The sequence below is a fragment of the Podarcis filfolensis genome (genome assembly GCF_964270895.1).
Source record: "Podarcis filfolensis genome assembly, chromosome: 2".
Taxonomy (NCBI): domain Eukaryota; kingdom Metazoa; phylum Chordata; class Lepidosauria; order Squamata; family Lacertidae; genus Podarcis; species Podarcis filfolensis.
The window spans coordinates 111,403,834-111,422,859 of record NC_139605.1 but is presented as its reverse complement, the minus strand read 5'-3'; the positions used below and the strand labels follow the sequence as shown (position 1 = coordinate 111,422,859).

The 19,026-nt window shown below is 46.9% G+C and overlaps 1 protein-coding gene and 1 long non-coding RNA gene across 5 annotated transcripts in view; one reads left to right on the top strand and one right to left on the bottom strand.

Annotated features, from left to right (window-relative positions):
• Window positions 1-15,015, top strand: part of TIMELESS (timeless circadian regulator) — a 59,814-nt gene extending 44,799 nt beyond the window's left edge. For 2 of the 4 annotated variants that reach the window (XM_083599182.1, XM_083599183.1), the window contains exons 25-30: window positions 2,117-2,185; window positions 3,192-3,310; window positions 6,063-6,171; window positions 9,797-9,845; window positions 12,076-12,161; window positions 13,990-15,015. In XM_083599182.1, the coding sequence (XP_083455308.1) occupies window positions 2,117-2,185; window positions 3,192-3,310; window positions 6,063-6,171; window positions 9,797-9,845; window positions 12,076-12,161; window positions 13,990-14,066 (509 nt within the window). In that variant the 3' untranslated portion in view covers window positions 14,067-15,015. Of the gene's footprint in view, window positions 1-2,116; window positions 2,186-3,191; window positions 3,311-6,062; window positions 6,172-9,766; window positions 9,846-12,075; window positions 12,162-13,989 lie in introns of all 4 variants that reach the window. The other 2 variants (XM_083599180.1, XM_083599181.1) reach the window with 1 other exon arrangement.
• LOC310756039 overlaps window positions 1-19,026 on the bottom strand; it is a 45,734-nt gene that overhangs the window by 25,935 nt on the left and 773 nt on the right. The gene's annotated exons all lie outside the window — the stretch shown is intronic.

Genomic DNA, 19,026 nt, shown 5'->3' with positions numbered 1-19,026 from the left:
TTATTTATTATACAGTGGTACCTCGGGTTACATACGCTTCAGGTTACAGACCCTGCTAACCCAGAAATATTACCTCGGGTTAAGAACTTTGCTTCAGGATGAGAACAGAAATCGTGCTCCGGAGGCCCCATTAGCTAAAGTGGTGCTTCAGGTTAAGAACAGTTTCAGGTTAAGAACAGACCTCCGGAATGAATTAAGTAGTTAACCTGAGGTACCACTGTACCCTGCCCATCTGGCTGGGTTTCCCCAGCCACTCTGAGCGGCTCCCAACAGGATATTAAAAACACGATAAACAAACATTAAAAACTTCCTTAAACAAGGCTGCCTTCAGATGTCTTCTAAAAGTCAGATAGTTGTCTGTCTCCTTGACATCTGATGGGAGGGTGCCACCACCAAGAAGGCCCTCTGCCTGGTTCCCTGTAACCTCACTTCTCGCAGCGAGGGAGCCACCAGAAGGCCCTTGGAGTTGGATCTCAGTGTCCGGGCAGAACGATGGAGGTGGAGACGCTCCTCCAGGTATACTGGGCTGAGGCCATTTAGGGCTTTAAAGGTCAGCACCAACACACTGAATTGTGTTCAGAATTATACCCCTCCCTCCCTCCCTTGACAACTGGTCTGCTGGGAAACCCTCAAAATGCCTGCTGCAAAACCTCCAGGAGGTTCTTGGGAGCATGCACAGTTCAGGAAGTTCCTGGCCTGGCCTCTTAGGCTTTTGCCATCAAACTGCATGACTTTGGGTGAACCTTTGGAGATGCCTATTGCTCCCTTGTGGCCACGTTGGAAAGCTGCAAGAGGGAATCTTAGGATTGCCCGGAAGACCTTTCTGAATGTTACCTGGATTTGGGGATCCGCTTTGGGAATCTTTGGAATGTGGAGAGAGCAAGAATGCTAATTTGGTGTAGTGGTTAAGAGTGCTGGATTAGGACCCGGGAGGGCAGGTTTCAAACCCCCATTTGGCCATAGCTCACTGCGTGGCCTTGGCCCAGCCACTGCCTCTTAGCCTAAAGCCTACCTCACAGGGTTGTTTTGGGGATTGAGTGAGGAGGTGGAGAACCATGTATGCCACCTTTTTGGAGGAAAAGGTGGGATATAAACACAATGAGTAATGAAGTACAGTGGTACCTCGGGTTAAGTACTTAATTCGTTCTGGAGGTTTGTTCTTAACCTGAAACTGTTCTTAACCTGAAGCACCACTTTTAGCTAATGGGGCCTCCTGCTGCCGCTGCGCTGCCACTGCAAGATTTCTGTTCTCATCCTGAAGCAAAGTTCTTAACCCAAGGTAATATTTCTGGGTTAGCAGAGTCTGTCACCTGAAACGTATGTAACCTGAAGTGTATGTAACCCGGTTATATCAAAAATTACGACTCCCATCATCCCTAGCTTAGCAGGACCAGTGGTCAGGGATGAAGGGAACTGTAGTCCAAAAACAGCCAAAGGCGTAATATTTACAACCAGATGAAAGTTTCAATTTTGGAGTAATAAATTTTCAGAGTACAGTGGTACCTTGGGTTACGTACTCAATTCGTTCCGGAGGTCCGTTCTTAACCTGAAACTGTTCTTAACCTGAAGCACCGCTTTAGCTAATGGGGCCTCCCGCTGCTGCTGCGCCGCCACTGCACAGTTTCTGTTCTAATCCTGAAGCAAAGTTCTTAACCCGAGGTAATATTTCTGGGTTAGCGGAGTCTGTAACCTGAAGCGTATGTAACCTGAAGCGTCTGTAACCCGAGGTACCACTGTACCTTCTCCCCATGCTTCTCTGTTTACCCACATAGTATTTGGGCCTAGGATGGCAGAATGGACTTTGTGCCTCTTCAGGTGGGAAGTACAAATTTTGTTCAATTCCCCAGAACATCCCATGCAAATAACAGGAAGAATCTCCAGCCCAGTCATTTGCCTGCAGTGCTGATTTAAAAGCAATAATACAGAGGAATTTAAGCATTGCAGAGGGCAGGGAGCATTTTAAAACACTGATTTCGCTGACCTATCTAGTTTTTTACCACCTCGCCCTTTTCACACATATCAGAGAAGGCCTGGTCTACTCAATAACACTGGGCCTTTCCTAAAGTTATCGAGAGGAGGAGCCTCTTCATCTTTCCACCCACTTTTGTCTTTGTAGGTCTGTCCGGCCCTCTGCTATGGCTCCAGAACTGCCTGATCCGGACAGCTTGTGACCGAGAAGAGGACGGTAAATACAGGGAGAATGTTGCAGATTCCTGTTTCTTGCGGGGGCAGGGGGAGGCTGAGGAAGAGATTTAATATTTCCCTTCTGCTGCTCTCAGCCTCCTCTGGAGGAACGATGTGTGGGCCAGCTAGCTATATGTCACCTTCCCTCTGAACTTTATTTAAGCCAGGGTCTTTGAGGTGCAGCAAGACCAGTACTATAAACATTATAGTTGGTTAACTTTCATCTTGCTTCGAATTTCTTATTTATTTTTTCGTAATACTGAATTTATTCTGCGTTTGTGAAGCTGTTGATTTGTCATTTTATTTAGCTAACGCGCCCTGTATTTTGCATATTATGTTTTCTCCTACGCTCTGTGTTTTACTGTTTCCGTAGAATTGGAAGGGGACCGCAAGGGTCATCTAGTCCAACCCCCCTGCCATGCAGGAATCTTTTGCCCAATGTGGGGGTTTGAACCCACGATCCTGAAATTAACATTTATCTCGTGCCCTACTGAGGGAGCTCTCCCTTCAGTTCAAGCTGCTTTGGGAACACTCATTGTGCGAAAGCAGCATATAAACTCAAATCAATCTGTGTTGTCTAAAAAAGAAGACAAAAGCTAAAGAGCCAAATATCCACCAGGATGTTGTAGACAAGAATATGAAAAAATAGTTCTTTTTTGTACATAAGTAAAAGTATAAGTTACAATAATTTAAGAAGATGGATAGAAAATAAGGTTTTTAGCTGTAATGCTATGAGATAAGGATTTGCTGGATGAACAATTTGAACTGGAATACAAGAAGGGGAGGTATGAGGAGGTCAGGGAAATATGTTATTCGAAAATAAGATATGAAATTTATGTGTTTTTAATATTTTTTCTTTTTAATTTTTTTCCCTTTTTTCTTTTTCTTTATGGTTTGTATAAAATGGAAAATCTTAATAAATATCTTCAAAAAAAAAAAAAAGAATACTATACTGCTCTTTCCCATATGGTTCTAGAATTTAGCTTGATAGATTCCTGTTTTGCCAGGATGTGCCCAGCCAGTACCTTTGGTGCCACTGTCTGAAGAGAATGAGGATGCCATGGAACATAAGCGCTTCCAGAAGCTTCTGCGTAAATTAGGGATTCGAGCCCCAGCCAGTGAACAGGTAATTGTTTTGCTAGAGGATATAAAGGTAAAGGGGGATGCGGGTGGCGCTGTGGGTTAAACCACAGAGCCTAGGGCTTGCCGATGAGAAGGTCGGCAGTTCGAATCCCCGTGACAGGGTGAGCTCCCGTTCCTCGGTCCCTGCTCCTGCCAACCTAGCAATTCGAAAGCACGTCAAAGTGCAAGTAGATAAATAGGTACCACTGTGGCGGGAAGGTAAATGGCGTTTCCGTGCTCTGCTCTGGTTCGCCAGAAGTGGTTTAGTCATGCTGGCCACATGACCCGGAAAGCTGTCTGTGAACAAATGCCGGTTCCCTTGGCCTGAAAGCGAGATGAAAGCGCCGCAACCCCAGAGTCGGTCATGACTGGACCTAATGGTCAGGGGTCCCTTTACCTTTACCTTTATAAAGGTAAAGGACCCCTGGACGGTTATGTCTTGTCAGAGGCGACTATAGGGTTGCGCTGCTCATCTCGCTTTCAGGCCGAGGAAACTGGCGTTTGTTCACAGACAGCTTTCCGGGTCATGTGGCCAGCATGACTAAACCGCTTCTGGCGCATTGGGACACAGTGATGGAAACCAGAGTGCACGGAAACGCTGTTTACCTTCCCGACGGAGTAGTACCTATTTATCTACTTGCACTTTTTGGCGTTCTATTGAACTGCTAGGTTGGCGGGAGCTGGGACAGCGGGAGCTCACTCTCAGCGTAGGTATTCGAACCGATGACCTTCTGATCGGCAAGCCCAAGAGGCTCAGTGGTTTAGACCACAGTGCCATAGAGAATACGGAAGGAGAATGGGTTTGTGGGTGTAAAACATTTTTTAAGGAACAGGCCTTTTTTGTAATACAGTGGTACCTTGGTTTATGAACTTAATCCGTTCCGGAAGTTCGCTCTTAAACCAAAGCATTCTTAAACCAAGGTGTGCTTTCCCATAGCAGCGGGGGACTCAATTTACAAATGGAACACACTCAGCAGGAAATGAAGCATGTTCTGCTTCCAAGGCAAAGTTCACAAACCAAAATACCTATTTCCAGGTTTGCAGCGTTCTTAATCCAAGTTGTTCATGAACTAAGCTGTTCTTAAACCAAGGTATTTGTGTTTTGCTTTTTGGAAGGGCAACTTTAATAATTCATTGAGAAAGACTATTTCATCATCATCATCATCATCATAAATTTATTATTTATACTCCACCCATCTGGCTGGGTTTCCCCAGCTACACTGGGCAGCTTCCAACAAAAGATTAAAAATCCATTAAAACATCAGTCATTAAAAACTTCCCTAAAGAGGGCTGCCAGATATGTTGCTCCTTTCCCTGCTTTAACTGAAGCTGGGTTTCTGTGAGATTAGCTATTTCCTGCTTAGAATAAGACAGCCGAGTGTCGCTCCTAGGTTAAAGTGACCCAGAAGAACTTGAAATGCATCCAAGATCCTAAGTTAACACAGGTTAAAAAGTATGAGCTCCAGGAATGTTTGGTACAGCCCCACACCAAAAAAAACCCCTCTATTTAGCCCTGTTCATCATTTGTGGTTTTTCCTGCTTTGTATATACATTTTTGGAGATGACTGAGGAAAAAATGTTGAAAGAAGTGGGAGAAATATGAATATATATTCAGGAAAGATGAGCAAAAGCATTCCCAAATGCTCCTAAACAAGGATGAAAGTGCTTCAGTCTCATCAGCCACAGTTATGTGTTAAGTTTGTGGCTTTGGTGGAACAGCAGCTTGTATTCCTCTACTGACTCTCGCTTTGCCTGCAGAAATATTCCAGCATTTGTGCTCTGTTGCAACATTAAACATTCAGTTGGCTCTTTGTAATCTTGCCTTTCATACAATCATAGAAGATAAGATAATTTAATTTAATTATTAATATGGTGTTCCACCCCCCCCCCCCCGCCCTGCATTTATTTCGTAAAGGTTTGCCTTTCTATCTTGGTATCTGTCCTTTCTCCTTTTTTGACTATGTCGAAGTGTTTTGTCCCAGTGATTTATGACCAGAGCAGGTTTGGATCATGTCTTCCTGTTTGCCCAAGGCCTTCTTGCGAAACAGAATTTCCCCTCCCTCTCTCCTCCCTGCATAGTGTCGCCTCCACACATTGCATTGCTTTGGAGCCGGTAGATGAACCCCTAGAACAGATTTTTTTTGGCGGGGGGGAGTCACACATGAAGAGGATAAGTTCCATTGCACAAGTGGAACTCCTTGCACAGATGAAACGACTTCGTTGCATACAACCCTTTGGTTTAAAACCAGGCTGGCGCAGCAATGCTTGAGCTCTGCTGCTATTGCGACTAATTTGAGGGCAATCCTCTCCATTTAGCTCTGCGGGGAACAAGAAACTTGCAAGAGGGAGCCAACAGCAGAAGCAAATAGGAGCTGTTGTTGTTGTTTAGTTGTTTAGTCGTGTCCGACTCTTCGTGACCCCCTGGACCAGAGCACGCCAGGCACTCCTGTCTTCCACTGCCTCCCGAAGTTTGATCAAATTCATGTTAGTAGCTTCAAGAACACTGTCCAACCATCTCGTCCTCTGTCGTCCCTTTCTCCTTGTGCCCTCCATCTTTCCCAACATCAGGGTCTTTTCCAGGGAGTCTTCTCTTCTCATGAGGTGGCCAAAGTATTGGAGCCTCAGCTTCAGGATCTGTCCTTCCAGTGAGCACTCAGGGCTGATTTCCTTCAGAATGGAGAGGTTTGATCTTCTTGCATGTATTTACCTTGCATGTATTTACCTAAGCGTGTATTTACCTTCTTTACTTCCTACAGGAATCTTTCTGGCGCATCCCAGCCAAGCTCAGCCCAGAGCAACTACGGCAAGCAGCTGTTTCCATTGCCTCAAAAGAAGTGGAGGGGGAGACCAAAAATCAAGTAGCCGGTAGGTGTATGGAAGGGGAAACACACTGAAACAACCCTCTGCCTGTTGAAAAGGCATGTCACTCCCTTGTTCCAGCAGCGCCACTGGCTACCAGTCTATTCTGGGCACGCACAATTCAAAGTGCTGGGTACAGCCTATGAAGACCCACATGGCTTAGTTACAGGTAGGTAGCCATGTTGGTCTGCCGTAGTCGAAACAAAACAAAATATAAATAAATAAATAATTCCTTCCAGTAGCACCTTAGAGACCAACTAAGTTAGTTACAGTGGTACCTCGGGTTAAGAACTAAATTCGTTATGGAGGTCTGTTCTGAACCTGAAACTGTTCTTAACCTGAAGTACCACTTTAGCTAATGGGGCCTCCTGCTGCCGCCGTGCAATTTGTGTTCTCATCCTGAAGCAAAGTTCTTAACCCGAGGCACTATTTCTGGGTTAGTGGAGTCTGTAACCTGAAGCATCTGTAACTCGAGGTACCACTGTATTGGTACGAGCACACGAAAGCTGGTCTCTAACTTAGTTGGTCTCTAAGGTGCTACTGGAAGGAAATGTTTTGTTTTGTTTTGTTTCGACATGGCTTAGGTCCAGGCTATTTGGGAAACCATGTTCCCTCATACAAACCTGTTTGGGTTTTGAGATCAGGAACTAAAAAATGCAGAATGAATGAATTAGAAGCTCAGTTGCTCCTAGGCCCTCTGAAGGTCCCATTCCCCTTGCCAGATAGACCTTTCACTTCCCTCAGAACCTCCATTGTTTGTCATCTGTAGAGCTGAACCTGCCTGCATAGAATTTCAGAATGTGTTTGTGAGCAGTCCATGACATCACAGAAGCTCAGCCAATGCACACGCAGAGACAGAAAGCCGTTCTAGTGTGTGTGTATATATATATAAACATTCTATTGATTTAGAGTCTCTTATTGTTGTACATGCACACTCTGTGTGCTGTTGTAAAATGAGGGCGTATTTGTGCACTAGTTTTCTTCCTCCTCTTGGCAGTTGTCCATATAACATGGAAACAGTTTCACATGCTTCTGCATTTAGGTGTCTTAAAAACACCCAAGTACAAATAAAGGACAGACACTAAAAGCATCAGCACTAATGCCTAAGCTCAGCCCTCGCTGATTGCACAACTCGGTCTAGAATAACTTCCTCAAACTGGTGGTTAATCTGTAACCCATTTTAGCATCCTAGTTCATACTGACATTATTGAACCCAAAAGCGTTAATCTGGATGGGCATGCTCCAAATTCTTACACAGGGTTCTCCCCCTCTTCAAGTTTAAGTTTCCTTTCTTAAAAAACATGTGAATTTGCGGAATTGGTTGCTGCCGCCTCATATCGTTGCATTTCTCTGGGTGGGGAAAGATTCTGGCAGTCCTGGCAGAATCAGGGAGACATGGGAGACAGCATCTGTAATCAGAGCAATATGTTTTTCAGGCCTAACCAGCCTTTGACCCCTTGAGCAAGGCATAGCCCAACTAGCATAGTAACCTTACAGGGGCTTGATAAACCTCCTGCTTTTATACTCTCCTGGTATGCCCCACAGAAGAGCTTAAGGGCCATGAATAATCATAGTTTGGAGGTCCCGGGCCCTAAGGAAGTCAGATTATCCTCCACCAGGGCCAGGGCCTTCTCAGTGATGGCTCCAACCTGGTGGAATGCTCTGTCCCATGAGATCAGGGCCCTGCAGGATTTAACTTCCTTCCGCAGGGCCTGTAAGACAGAGCTATTCCGCCTGGCTTTCAATTTGAACTTAGCCTGATCTTTTATTCCCCTTCCTTGCCTCCCCTTTTTATGAAGATATACCCGCTCTGGGATCCCACAGCTAATTCTCCCCTGGTCTGCTCGCTGGCCCAAATAGGACTAATTTAGCCAGCTAGCCCTGGCGATCATCTAATGTTTATTGGATGGTGTAAAGGGAATTGGGGGTTGCTCGTGCGTAAGGGGGCTGCTGCTCTAGGCAACGTTGTCTGGCTAAACCTTTCCCTGGCTGGACAGCCCTTTCTCCGTGGCTGTGTCAGTCGCTGGCAGAATCCGTCAGTGGGCATTTCCTGAACTTCTTCCAACATAAAAGCTCTTTGACGCCAAGTCTCCGCCTAGCCTCCCTGCGCGGAAGTCTTCTGCGCAGAGTGGGCGTGGCCAGCGGAGGTCCTGGACTCTCCCCGCTGGTCTCTGCGGAAGAGTCTTGGAGCCATCTCTCCAAAGTCCTTCCCTGCTCCCCTTTCTTCCTGGTGTCACACCGATTTCCTTCCCCAAAGGAAGTGTTCTCTCTCTCCCTGCTGGTCCCTTCTCCTGCATCGTTGGGGAGCCTTACCTCCACTCTTGGCTCCGATGGCAGTTTCCTGACAGATGGATTTCCCCCCTAAATTGATTTTTGAATTATGAATTTATTGTTATTCATGTTTTATACTATATGCTGTTTTTTGTTGCATCAATTAAGTGTTTTAAATTTGTTGTTAGCCTCCTTGAACCAGGGAGGGCGGGATATAAATAAAAATTCATTATTTATTATTATTATACCTGGCTGGGACAAGGGAGCACCTGGCAAGCCATAAAGCAGGCATGTCCAAAGTCTGATTTAATCTGACCCCCGCAGCAGTATATAAAGGTAAAGGGACCCCTGACTATTAGGTCCAGTCGTGACGGACCCTGGGGTTGCAGCGCTCATCTCGCTTTATTGGCCGAGGGAGCCAGCATACAGCTTCCGGGTCATGTGGCCAGCATGACTAAACCGCTTCTGGTGAACCAGAGCAGTGCACAGAAACACCATTTACCTTCCCGCCGGAGCGGTACCTATTTATCTACTTGCACGTTGACGTGCTTCCGAACTGCTAGGTTGGCAGGAGCAAGGACAGAGCAACGGGAGCTCACCCCGTCGCGGGGATTCGAACCGCCGACCTTCTGATCGGCAAGTCCTAGGCTCTGTGGTTTAACCCACAGCGCCACCCACGTCCCTCTCCAGGAGATGTACATAGTGTAATAAAAGCAGCAAAGATATAATAATAATAATAATAATAATAATAATAATAATAATAATAATAATAATAATGATGATGATGATGATGATGATGCAAAGTTGACATCCATATCAGAGACCTTACTCATTCGGTTGGGAAGACTTCTCAGAACAAAAATGTCTTCAGCTGCTTCTGGAGCGTCCAGGTAGTGAACACCAGTTGCATCTCTACAGGAATGCTGGTTGCACTGAAAGCCCCACTCTTGAGTTACTATAGAGAGGGCTTCTGAAATCCTTGGAACTTGTAGAAGAAATTCTTCCTTCCGGAGGCAGTGACCTACAGGGGTTACAAAAGGGACATCTCCAGTAACTTGTCCCTGAGCTGTATTAGGTGAATATAGCCATGGGCCCAAAATTCTATAGACGTTGCTATGCCTGAGATGTTCAGTAATTCATTATAATTATAATAGCCTGTGCTGCAGTTGGGTGTTTGGGAGACCAGCTGTTCTGGAAAGTTCTAGCACCTTCCTTAGAGATCTATTACTCAAATTAAGTTTGTCGGGAACTTTCAACTGCAATTCAGTAACTAGTTTGCCTCGCCACCAGACTGCCACCTCCCTTTGCAGAGCTGGCTTTGTCTTTCCAGCTCTCACACTTTCTTTCTTGTCGGTTTCAGCGGAGGAGCATCTCGAGACAGAGGAGCCAAGATGCCTAACTGCGGAAAAGTAAGGACTGTGGGGGCACCGGGGTGTGGGAAGATGACAGCACCTCATACAAAGTGGGCAAGGTGAATTGTAATAACTTAAAAGCATGGAGGAGACTAATAGCCAGAAACAAACTCAGGTGTTACATGCAGAACATAGAATCATAGAATCATAGAGTTGGAAGAGACCACAAGGGCCATCGAGTCCAACCCCCTGCCAAGCAGGAAACACCATCAGAGCACTCCTGACATATGGTTGTCAAGCCTCTGCTTAAAGACCTCCAAAGAAGGAGACTCCACCACACTCCTTGGCAGCAAATTCCACTGTCGAACAGCTCTTACTGTCAGGAAGTTCTTCCTAATGTTTAGGGGGAATCTTCTTTCTTGTAGTTTGGATCCATTGCTCCGTGTCCGCTTCTCTGGAGCAGCAGAAAACAACCTTTCTCCCTCCTCTATGTGACATCCTTTTATATATTTGAACATGGCTATCATATCACCCCTTAACCTCCTCTTCTCCAGGCTAAACATGCCCAGCTCCCTTAGCCGTTCCTCATAAGGCATCGTTTCCAGGCCTTTGACCATTTTGGTTGCCCTCCTCTGGACACTTTCCAGTTTGTCAGTGTCCTTCTTGAACTGTGGTGCCCAGAACTGGACACAGTACTCCAGGTGAGGTCTGACCAGAGCAGAATACAGTGGCATTATTACTTCCCTTGATCTAGATGCTATACTCCTATTGATGCAGCCCAGAATTGCATTGGCTTTTTTAGCTGCCACGTCACACTGTTGGCTCATGTCAAGTTTGTGGTCAACCAAGACTCCTAGATCCTTTTCACATGTACTGCTCTCAAGCCAGGTGTCACCCATCTTGTATTTGTGCCTCTCATTTTTTTTGCCCAAGTGCAATACTTTACATTTCTCCCTGTTAAAATTCATCTTGTTTGTTTTGGCCCAGTTCTCTAATCTGTCAAGGTCGTTTTGAAGTGTGATCCTGTCCTCTGGGGTGTTAGCCACCCCTCCCAGTTTGGTGTCATCTGCAAATTTGATCAGGATGCCCTTGAGTCCATCATCCAAGTCGTTGATAAAGATGTTGAATAAGACCGGGCCCAAGACAGAACCCTGTGGCACCCCACAGGAAGCTTCCTTTATTCAGAGTCAAGACCATTGATCCATCTAGCTCACTGTTGTCTACACGGACTGGCAGCAGTGAGGATTCAGGCAGGAGTTGTTTCCTACCCCTATCCAGAGATGCCAGTGGTTGCAAAACTGCTACGACCTTTCCCCCTTCTATATTCATTCTAGTTCTTGGGTGGGGTTCATTTATAATGGAATTGAGCGGCTCTGTGCTTCAAGCCCAGGATTTTTTTTTGCATATCTGATTCATAGAGGCAGAAAACGATGAGTCACATGCAGCCTTGCACTTCTAGCTGTCAGAGTGAAAGCTGCCATGTTCTGAGCAGGAGCACAAGAAGGAGAGAAGTCAGTTCCTTCCTGCCCGCTCCCATTTGCCACCTCTTTCTGTTTGCTGCCCTGCTCCATTGTTTGATATTTTCTGAATTCAATCGATGACCAGCCATCAGCAACTGGAATCCTGCTACTCTGATTTTTCGTAGTTGGTTTTCTTCCCCGCCCCCAGTTCAGTCCACATCTCCCTGTTCTTTTCAGAAGTTTATACAGTGGCACCTCAGGTTACATACGCTTCAGGTTACAGACTCTGCTAACCCAGAAACAGTGCTTCAGGTTAGGAACTTTGCTTCAGGATGAGAACAGAAATTGTGCTCCGGCGGTGCGGCGGCAGCAGGAGGCCCTATTAGCTAAAGTGGTGCTTCAGGTTAAGAACAGTTTCAGGTTAAGTACGGACCTCCGGAACAAATTAAGTACTCAACCTGAGGTACCGCTGTAATTTGATACGAAAGCAAAAACCTGGCACACCATTATACAGTGGTACCTCAGCATGTGAACGGGATCCGTTCCAGAGCCCTGTTTGCATCCTGAATGGAATGTGCTCCATTACTTCCGGGTCGCGGCGGAGCGCAACCCGAAAGCGCTCAACCTGAATCGTATTTATCCTGAGGTATGACTGTATAGGTTTGTGCCACCTGAGCTACAAGTTTTGTTGGTGGAAACCTGCCTAGAGCACTGGGGTGGGTGCTGTAGCTTCTGATTCTGCCTTCTTCTCTCCCTGAGTCTATGTTTGGCATTTGTATGTGGCAGGGGCACACACCAACACCCCTCTTTCTTGCCCTTGTTTCCAGGGAAGAGCCCATCCAGCCCCCTCTGGGACCCAAGCGAAGGCGCTTGGTCATTGACGGTGAGGAGCAGGAAGAAGGCAACAGCCAAGGTATGTCTCGTGGCAGCAGTGTAGTTACTTCCATCAAACACCTTTGCCCAACCGCCATCTCTTCTTTTTCCCAGCCCCTACAAATAATCCCTTTGATGCTTCTCCTGGGCGCAACTTGATCACAGATCATCTGTTAGGAGTGTTGCTGGTTGTCCCCAAGTTGTGGAGGCTCATTTGGCATCCATATGAAAACTTGAGCCTTCAGAGTTAATGCCTCGCTTCTGTGGAATGTTCTCCCAATAGGGCTCATCCACACTTACTGTATTTTTCGCTCTATAAGACGCACCAGACCATAAGACGCGCCTAGTTTTTGGAGGAGGAAAACAAGAAAAAAAATATTCTGAATCTCAGAAGCCAGAACAAGACAGATTGCTGCGCAGCGAAAGCAGCAATCCCTCTTGCTGTTCTGGCTTCTGGGATAGCTGCACAGCCTGCATTCACTCCATAAGACGCACACACATTTCCCTTTACTTTTTAGGAGGGAAAAAGTGAGTCTTATAGAGCAAAAAATACGGTACTCCCCACCGCCACCCCCCGCTCTTTCCAGCTTAAAAGCTTTGTGTCCGAGCGGTTTTTCTCCCTGCAAAACCCACTCTTTAGCGCTCAGTCGTAGCATACGTCAATTCCTGTTTTCTGCAGAGTGCCATTTGCACCGATCGAGCTTTAAAGGGTGAGTTTTTCAGGGAAATCTCCTGGGCCAAAAAACACACACACCAAAAAGTGCTTAGATGCGGAGCTTTCCAGGCACCATGACCTGTGCTTTAGAGAGTGGAGGAAAAGCAATGTGGATACGACCTCAGCTGTCACCTTCTGTACTGACTTCCAAACATTTACTGAAGGCTTCTCTTATGCAGACAATTAAGGAGGAGGGGCATCTGTAATAGTCGAACTGGTGGTCTGTGTTAATTTTTGTGGTGTTTCTAATTTAACTGTAACCCGCTCTGCTGCTGTTGTGTTTTTAATGAAATTGCAGTATACAAATATTTTAATAAATAAAACGAACAGTATCCAAAAGGCTGTGGGTTCCCCATCCCTCATGCAAAGGCTTCTGTGAGCTCAAAGTACCTGCCCATGAAGCAAGCTGTCTACCTTGTCTGCATTCACCTGGTCAGCAGCGAGGTGTAAGGCCATTCTGCCCTATTTCTGCTGCGGATGTTGACTGTATTTCCTCCCCGCTTAGTAAGACTGTCATTGTTTTATGTTTCCACGAATTAAAACCAATTGAACAACAATAGAGTAGCAACCCCCCCCTTCACCCTATTGAGAAAAATAGGGGAGTGGGGGGGACAGAGGCGTCAGTAGGCTACTAGAACAACCAGCAAGATACGCTGAGAGATAAGAGAGACAAAGGGCTCTTGATAGAAGTTGGGGCAATGGTCTACAGAAGAAAGACAGTGCTGTGATTAGATCATTCCATCCTTCCTTTGCAGTACAGAGAGGGCAGCAGAAATTGCCTGCCACCCCCTGCCCAAAGAGGCTGCCCGCTGCCTTTATGCATGAGTCACTGCTTTGAGTCTCCTCCTAATCACGAGGCATGTCAAGAATCCTCAGCTTATCAGAACTTCAGAAACCCTGCCAAGAGTACATTACTGAGGTTCGAAGGGGGTGGCGGCAGAAAGGATGTTCATTGTTTGGTAATGGATAGCAGTGAGAGCAGCTTCTAATGCTCTCTCTGTGTGTTTATCCTTCAGCTTCTTTCCCAAAATGCTGAATGCTTCTGAAGCAACTTTCTGCAAAAATCCGATTAAGTCACAGCACTGCTTTTTCCTTTACCACTTTATCCCTTGCTCTCTTAAGATCGCGCTGTATTTTATCTTTGGCACGGCAGGGTCCAGTGACGAGGACGAGCCTCAGCCTGCGGGCAAAAGGAAGTGCCGGCGAATTGAAGAGGAGGAAGAAGATTGAAGGAGTTGGCCCTCCCTGGCCCAGTTCAGACCAGTTACACCCACTGTCAGCTCTGGAGCTGCAAGAACCACCTCGGGCAGAGGGGTCCTTGATGAAGCAGCCTGGAAAGAATCTCTCTCTTTCTCTTCCCCAGCCCCGGTCTCCCAGTCTTGGTGCACAACACTTCATAGTTTTTGGGAATGGGATGCAGGCAGATTGAACATGTGAATGAGGCCTGCTAGAGAACGAATGCAGGGAAAAGAAATGGGAGACCTGCCTGAGGAGGGAAGAGGAGAATGGGCTTTCTGCCCTGCTCTGTTACAGGATACAACAGACGTTGAAGCTGGTACAGGAAGAAGCTTCACTTTAAACTGTTCTGTAACCGTTTGTAGCTTACGACACCTGTGACACGGGGCGTTTGTTCTGAATGATGTCTGCTGAGAGCCAGCAAAAGCCACCCTGACAAGACTGACCTGCCAGGCAGAAACGAGGCATGTTGGCTCTTCGAATCTTAAGGCTACTTGGCTTTTGGATTCCCCACCGCTCCCTTTCCGTGCCTGGCCAAAACACGACCTCATCCCTGTGCTCAAGTCTCACATTGCCTTATAATACATGCGCACGGTCTTCTGTCTCCATTGCGCCTTGGCACCGATATTCTTCAAAAATGTGTGCTTGTACTGGAATCACACAAGACTCGTTTGACGTTGGGTGTCAAGAGTTGAATTGTTTGGGGAGGGTGGGGTTCAGAAGCAAAGATGTGCTCCTGTGCTGAATTTTGCTCCCAGATTATTGTTCTCATCACCAGTTTTCCTTACCGACAGCTATTGACTTTGTTGCTTGGGCTGTTCCAGGCAGAGGCAACGTCAGAGATGTATAAGGGTTGCCTCTCGTTCATGGTAGAAGGGCATGAATGTTAGCACGTGACTTGTGTGCTTGTGTTGTGTTTTCATAATAAAAATCCCCCAAACAACCCTTGGCTGACTAGTTCTAAAGAAATCCAACGTTTCTTCCTTGTTTTACATAGCTGCTGAAAAAGGCGAGAGCTTCTTGGAGGGAAGGGGATGAGGGCTTTGCAATGGTTTCAGTGCGTCGACTTTCCTTAAAAAGGAGGAGGAAAGCAATAGTAATTTTAGCAATTTAGCTTTTAGCAATTTCAGGTTTTTCTGTAATTTGAGTATTCCCACATTTGCACATGGGCTCTAGCTCTATATGTTTGCATCAAGCCTGATTTGTAACCCAGGCCCTGGGATGGGGAACCTGGTGCACTCCAGATGTGGTTCGTCTCCAGCTGCCATCAACCCCACACAAAAATGGTAAAAGTAAAGGGACCCCTGACCATTAGGTCCAGTTGTGGCTGACTGTGGTTGTGGCGCTCATCTGACTTTATTGGCTTGAGGGAGCTGGCATACAGCTTCCGGATCATGTGGCCAGCATGACTAAACTGCTTCTGGTGAACCAGAGCAGCACACAGAAACGCCGTTTACCTTCCCGCCGGAGCGGTACCTATTTATCTACTTGCACTTTGACGTGCTTTGGAACTGCTAGGTTGGCAGAAGCAGGGACCGAGCAACGGGAGCTCACCCCGTCACGGGGATTTGAACCGCCGACCTTCTGATCGGCAAGTCCTAGGCTCTGTGGTTCAACCCACAGCGCCACCCACGTCCCTACACAAGAACGGACTCATCCACAATTCTGCACACCCCACTGCTGTCCCCCGAGAAATCTTGCTGAATCGGAGCAAAATATCAGCCGTTTTTTCTGCAAATTGAGGTTCACTCCGATTCAGCCTGGGTTTTCCGAGGGGAAAACACGGGACAAGTGGAAAACCTTTTGACCCTGTGCTTTCTAGGCATGGAACAAGTGTGGACAGGCCCTGTGACATTGTAGTCCAATATCTGGAGAAACACAGGGTTCCCAGCCTAAACTTTAGAGAGCAATTGCTGGGAATTGCAAGTGGGGAGACTGTTGTTGGCACTCATGACCTGTTTTGTGAGCTGCCTGGGGTTTTCTGGTTGGCCACTCCTGAGAACAAGGTGACAAACCAGATCGGTATTGGGTCTGATCCAGGACATAAGTGCAACAGGTATTCCCAGCAACTGGTATTCAGGGACGGTCTGCTTCTCACACCGGAAAACACGGCCAGCAGCCAGCAATAGCCGTACTCTCCATAAATTTACCCTAATCCTCTGTTGGAACCAGTCTAGCTGGTGGCCATCACTGCATATTCTGGGAGGCAGTTCCATTGATTTAACTATGTGCAACGTAAAGAGTTGCTTTCTGCTCTGTGCCCTGAATCAGCATTCAGCTTCACACCATGCGCAACTTAATAGAACCCTTGTCATGTCTGCCCTTTTCCTTTCCACACTCCAAATCCCCAGATGTAACTTGCTGGTTAAGTGAATAGCTCCAGCCCCTTGATCATTTTGGTTGCAAAGGACTTCTACAGGAATACCCGCTCAAAGTAGCTGCTGAATCAAAGCCAGAGACCTGCAGCAGAAACCGAAATGAGTTGAGGATGAATACATCTGTGCCCCTTGCAAAGGGAGAGGGGAAGCTGATAATGAATTAACTTGATAATGAAGCAGAGTGTTGCAATGGGGTCTCCTGATAAGACCCCAGAATATAGATATATAAGCACTGGGGAAACGGCTCTGCATTCCCACCTTGGTAATTATACGTTTGTGCCTCTTCTCCAAACAGGTAAGCTGCTCCATTCTGGTGGATGGGCAGGGGACAGCATGCTATGGGGGAAATAGATTTTAGGAGACTTGTAGAGGAGCAAACTTAAGGGTTTCAGTTTGAAGATGAGGGCCAGGATAGTGTGTTAGGCTAGCAGGGAGGCCCCTTATGTTTCTAGAATGAGGATCAGCATCTGGAGAAAATAATAATCTTGGCATGTATAATGTGGCTGTTCACTAGAAGCAGCTCGGATGCTGTGATATTGACCAGATCTCTAGGAGTTCCTTGTGCAAGCAAACTTGGCTGCTTGCAATTCGTGGCTGACTCAGCTGCTTTATGAGATTGTGTTTCCTAAGTGCCGGCACCAAAGGGAAAAGACACTGCTTTGTCATAACCTTTTCCCCCAGTGAAGAACCCTGATTGCTATTGTTTTAAGCAGCTTTGACAGCGCCATATGGAACTCTGACCTGTACAGGATGTAAGCTTCAGAACATAATGGGGGTTTTTTTCAACGCTCGGTTGTTCATTTTTCGTCTCCCACCATATCTTGACCTAGATCTTGAGGGTTTGAACACGGAATGGGGAATCTTGAGAGTTAAACAACAACTAAGGTAAAGGGAAAGGTAAAGGGACCCTCGACCATTATTAGGTCCAGTCGTGACCGACTCTGGGGTTGCGCGCTCATCTCGCTCTATAGGCCGAGGGAGCCGGCGTTTGTCCGCAGACAGCTTCTGGGTCATGTGGCCAGCATGACTAAGCCGCTTCTGGCAAACCAGAGCAGCACACGGAAACGCCGTTTACCTTCCCACTGGAGTGGTACCTATTTATCTACTTGCACTTTGACGTGCTTTCGAACTGCTAGGTTGGCAGGAGCAGGGACTGAGCAACGGGAGCTCGCCCCGTCGCGGGGATTCGAACCGCCAACCTTCTGATTGGCAAGCCCTAGGCTCTGTGGTTTAACCCACAGCGCCACCCGCGTCCCTAAACAACAACTAGACAGCCACAAATTCCCTTGCCATGATTTTCCTCTGCTCTTGTTTTTTCAGGAGGCACATGACAGGCAAGCTGTTTTTTCTGCCTCCTCCCCTTCTGAAAACATTCTGCTGCTTTCACACTTGGAAATAGCAGCTACTGTAGAAAAGTAGGTGAGTGGGTGGAATGCCACTGGCAGACCCTCCAAGTGTCCCTATTCTCCAGGGACAGTCTCAGATTAACGGAAGCCATCCCAGTTTCTGATTTGATCTCTGAATGTCCTGCTATTCCTTAGGACCTCCCTATTTTCATGGGAGAAATGATGGAGAGTATAGAGTTATGCAACCCCCGAGCCAAGGAGATAACTATATAACCTTTAGAAAACATCTGGAGGCAGCGCTGTATAGGGAAGGTTTTTTTTCAACGTTTTACTATGCTTATATATGTGTTGGAAGCTGCCCAGAGTGGTTGGGGCAACCCAGTCAGATGAGCGGGGTATAAATAGTAAACTTACTACAGTGGTACCTCGGGTTAAGTACTTAATTTGTTCCGGAGGTCCGTTCTTAACCTGAAACTGTTCTTAACCTGAAGCACCACTTTAGCTAATGGGGCCTCCCGCTGCCACCGCAGCACAATTTCTGTTCTCATCCTGAAGCAAAGTTCTTAACCTGAGGTACTATTTCTGGGTTAGCGGAGTCTGTAACCTGAAGTGTATGTAACCTGAGGTACCACTGTACACAGATAAAGGTAAAGGGACCCCTCACCATTAGGTCCAGTCGTGGCCGACTCTGGGGTTGCGGCGCTCATCTCGCTTTATTGGCCGAGGGAGCCGGCGTACAGCTTCTGGGTCATGTATCCAATATGACTAAACCGCTTCTGGCGAACCAGAGCAGCGCATGGAAACACCGTTTACCTTCCCGCGGGAGCGGTACCTATTTATCTACTTGCACTTTGACATGCTTTCGAACTGCTAGGTTGGTAGGAGCAGGGACCGAACAACGGGAGCTCACCCCATTGCGGGGATTCGAACCGCTGACCTTCTGATCGGCAAGTCCCAGGCTCTGTGGTTTAACCCACAGCGCCACCCGCGTCCTGCAAAACTTACTACATAGGACATCCCTATTTTCATCAGAGAAATTTTGGGAGGGTATGGACTAGGATAAATAGTTCCAGCCTCCTATTCTTAAAGCTACCGCCTTCCAGCCAAAACGTGCTCCTGATGAAGGGCTGAATGATACATTTAAAGCACATGACGTCCCCCAGAGAATCCTAGTCTACTCAGTTGTGGCTCTAGCACCTTTAATAAACTACAGCTCCCAGGATTCTTTGG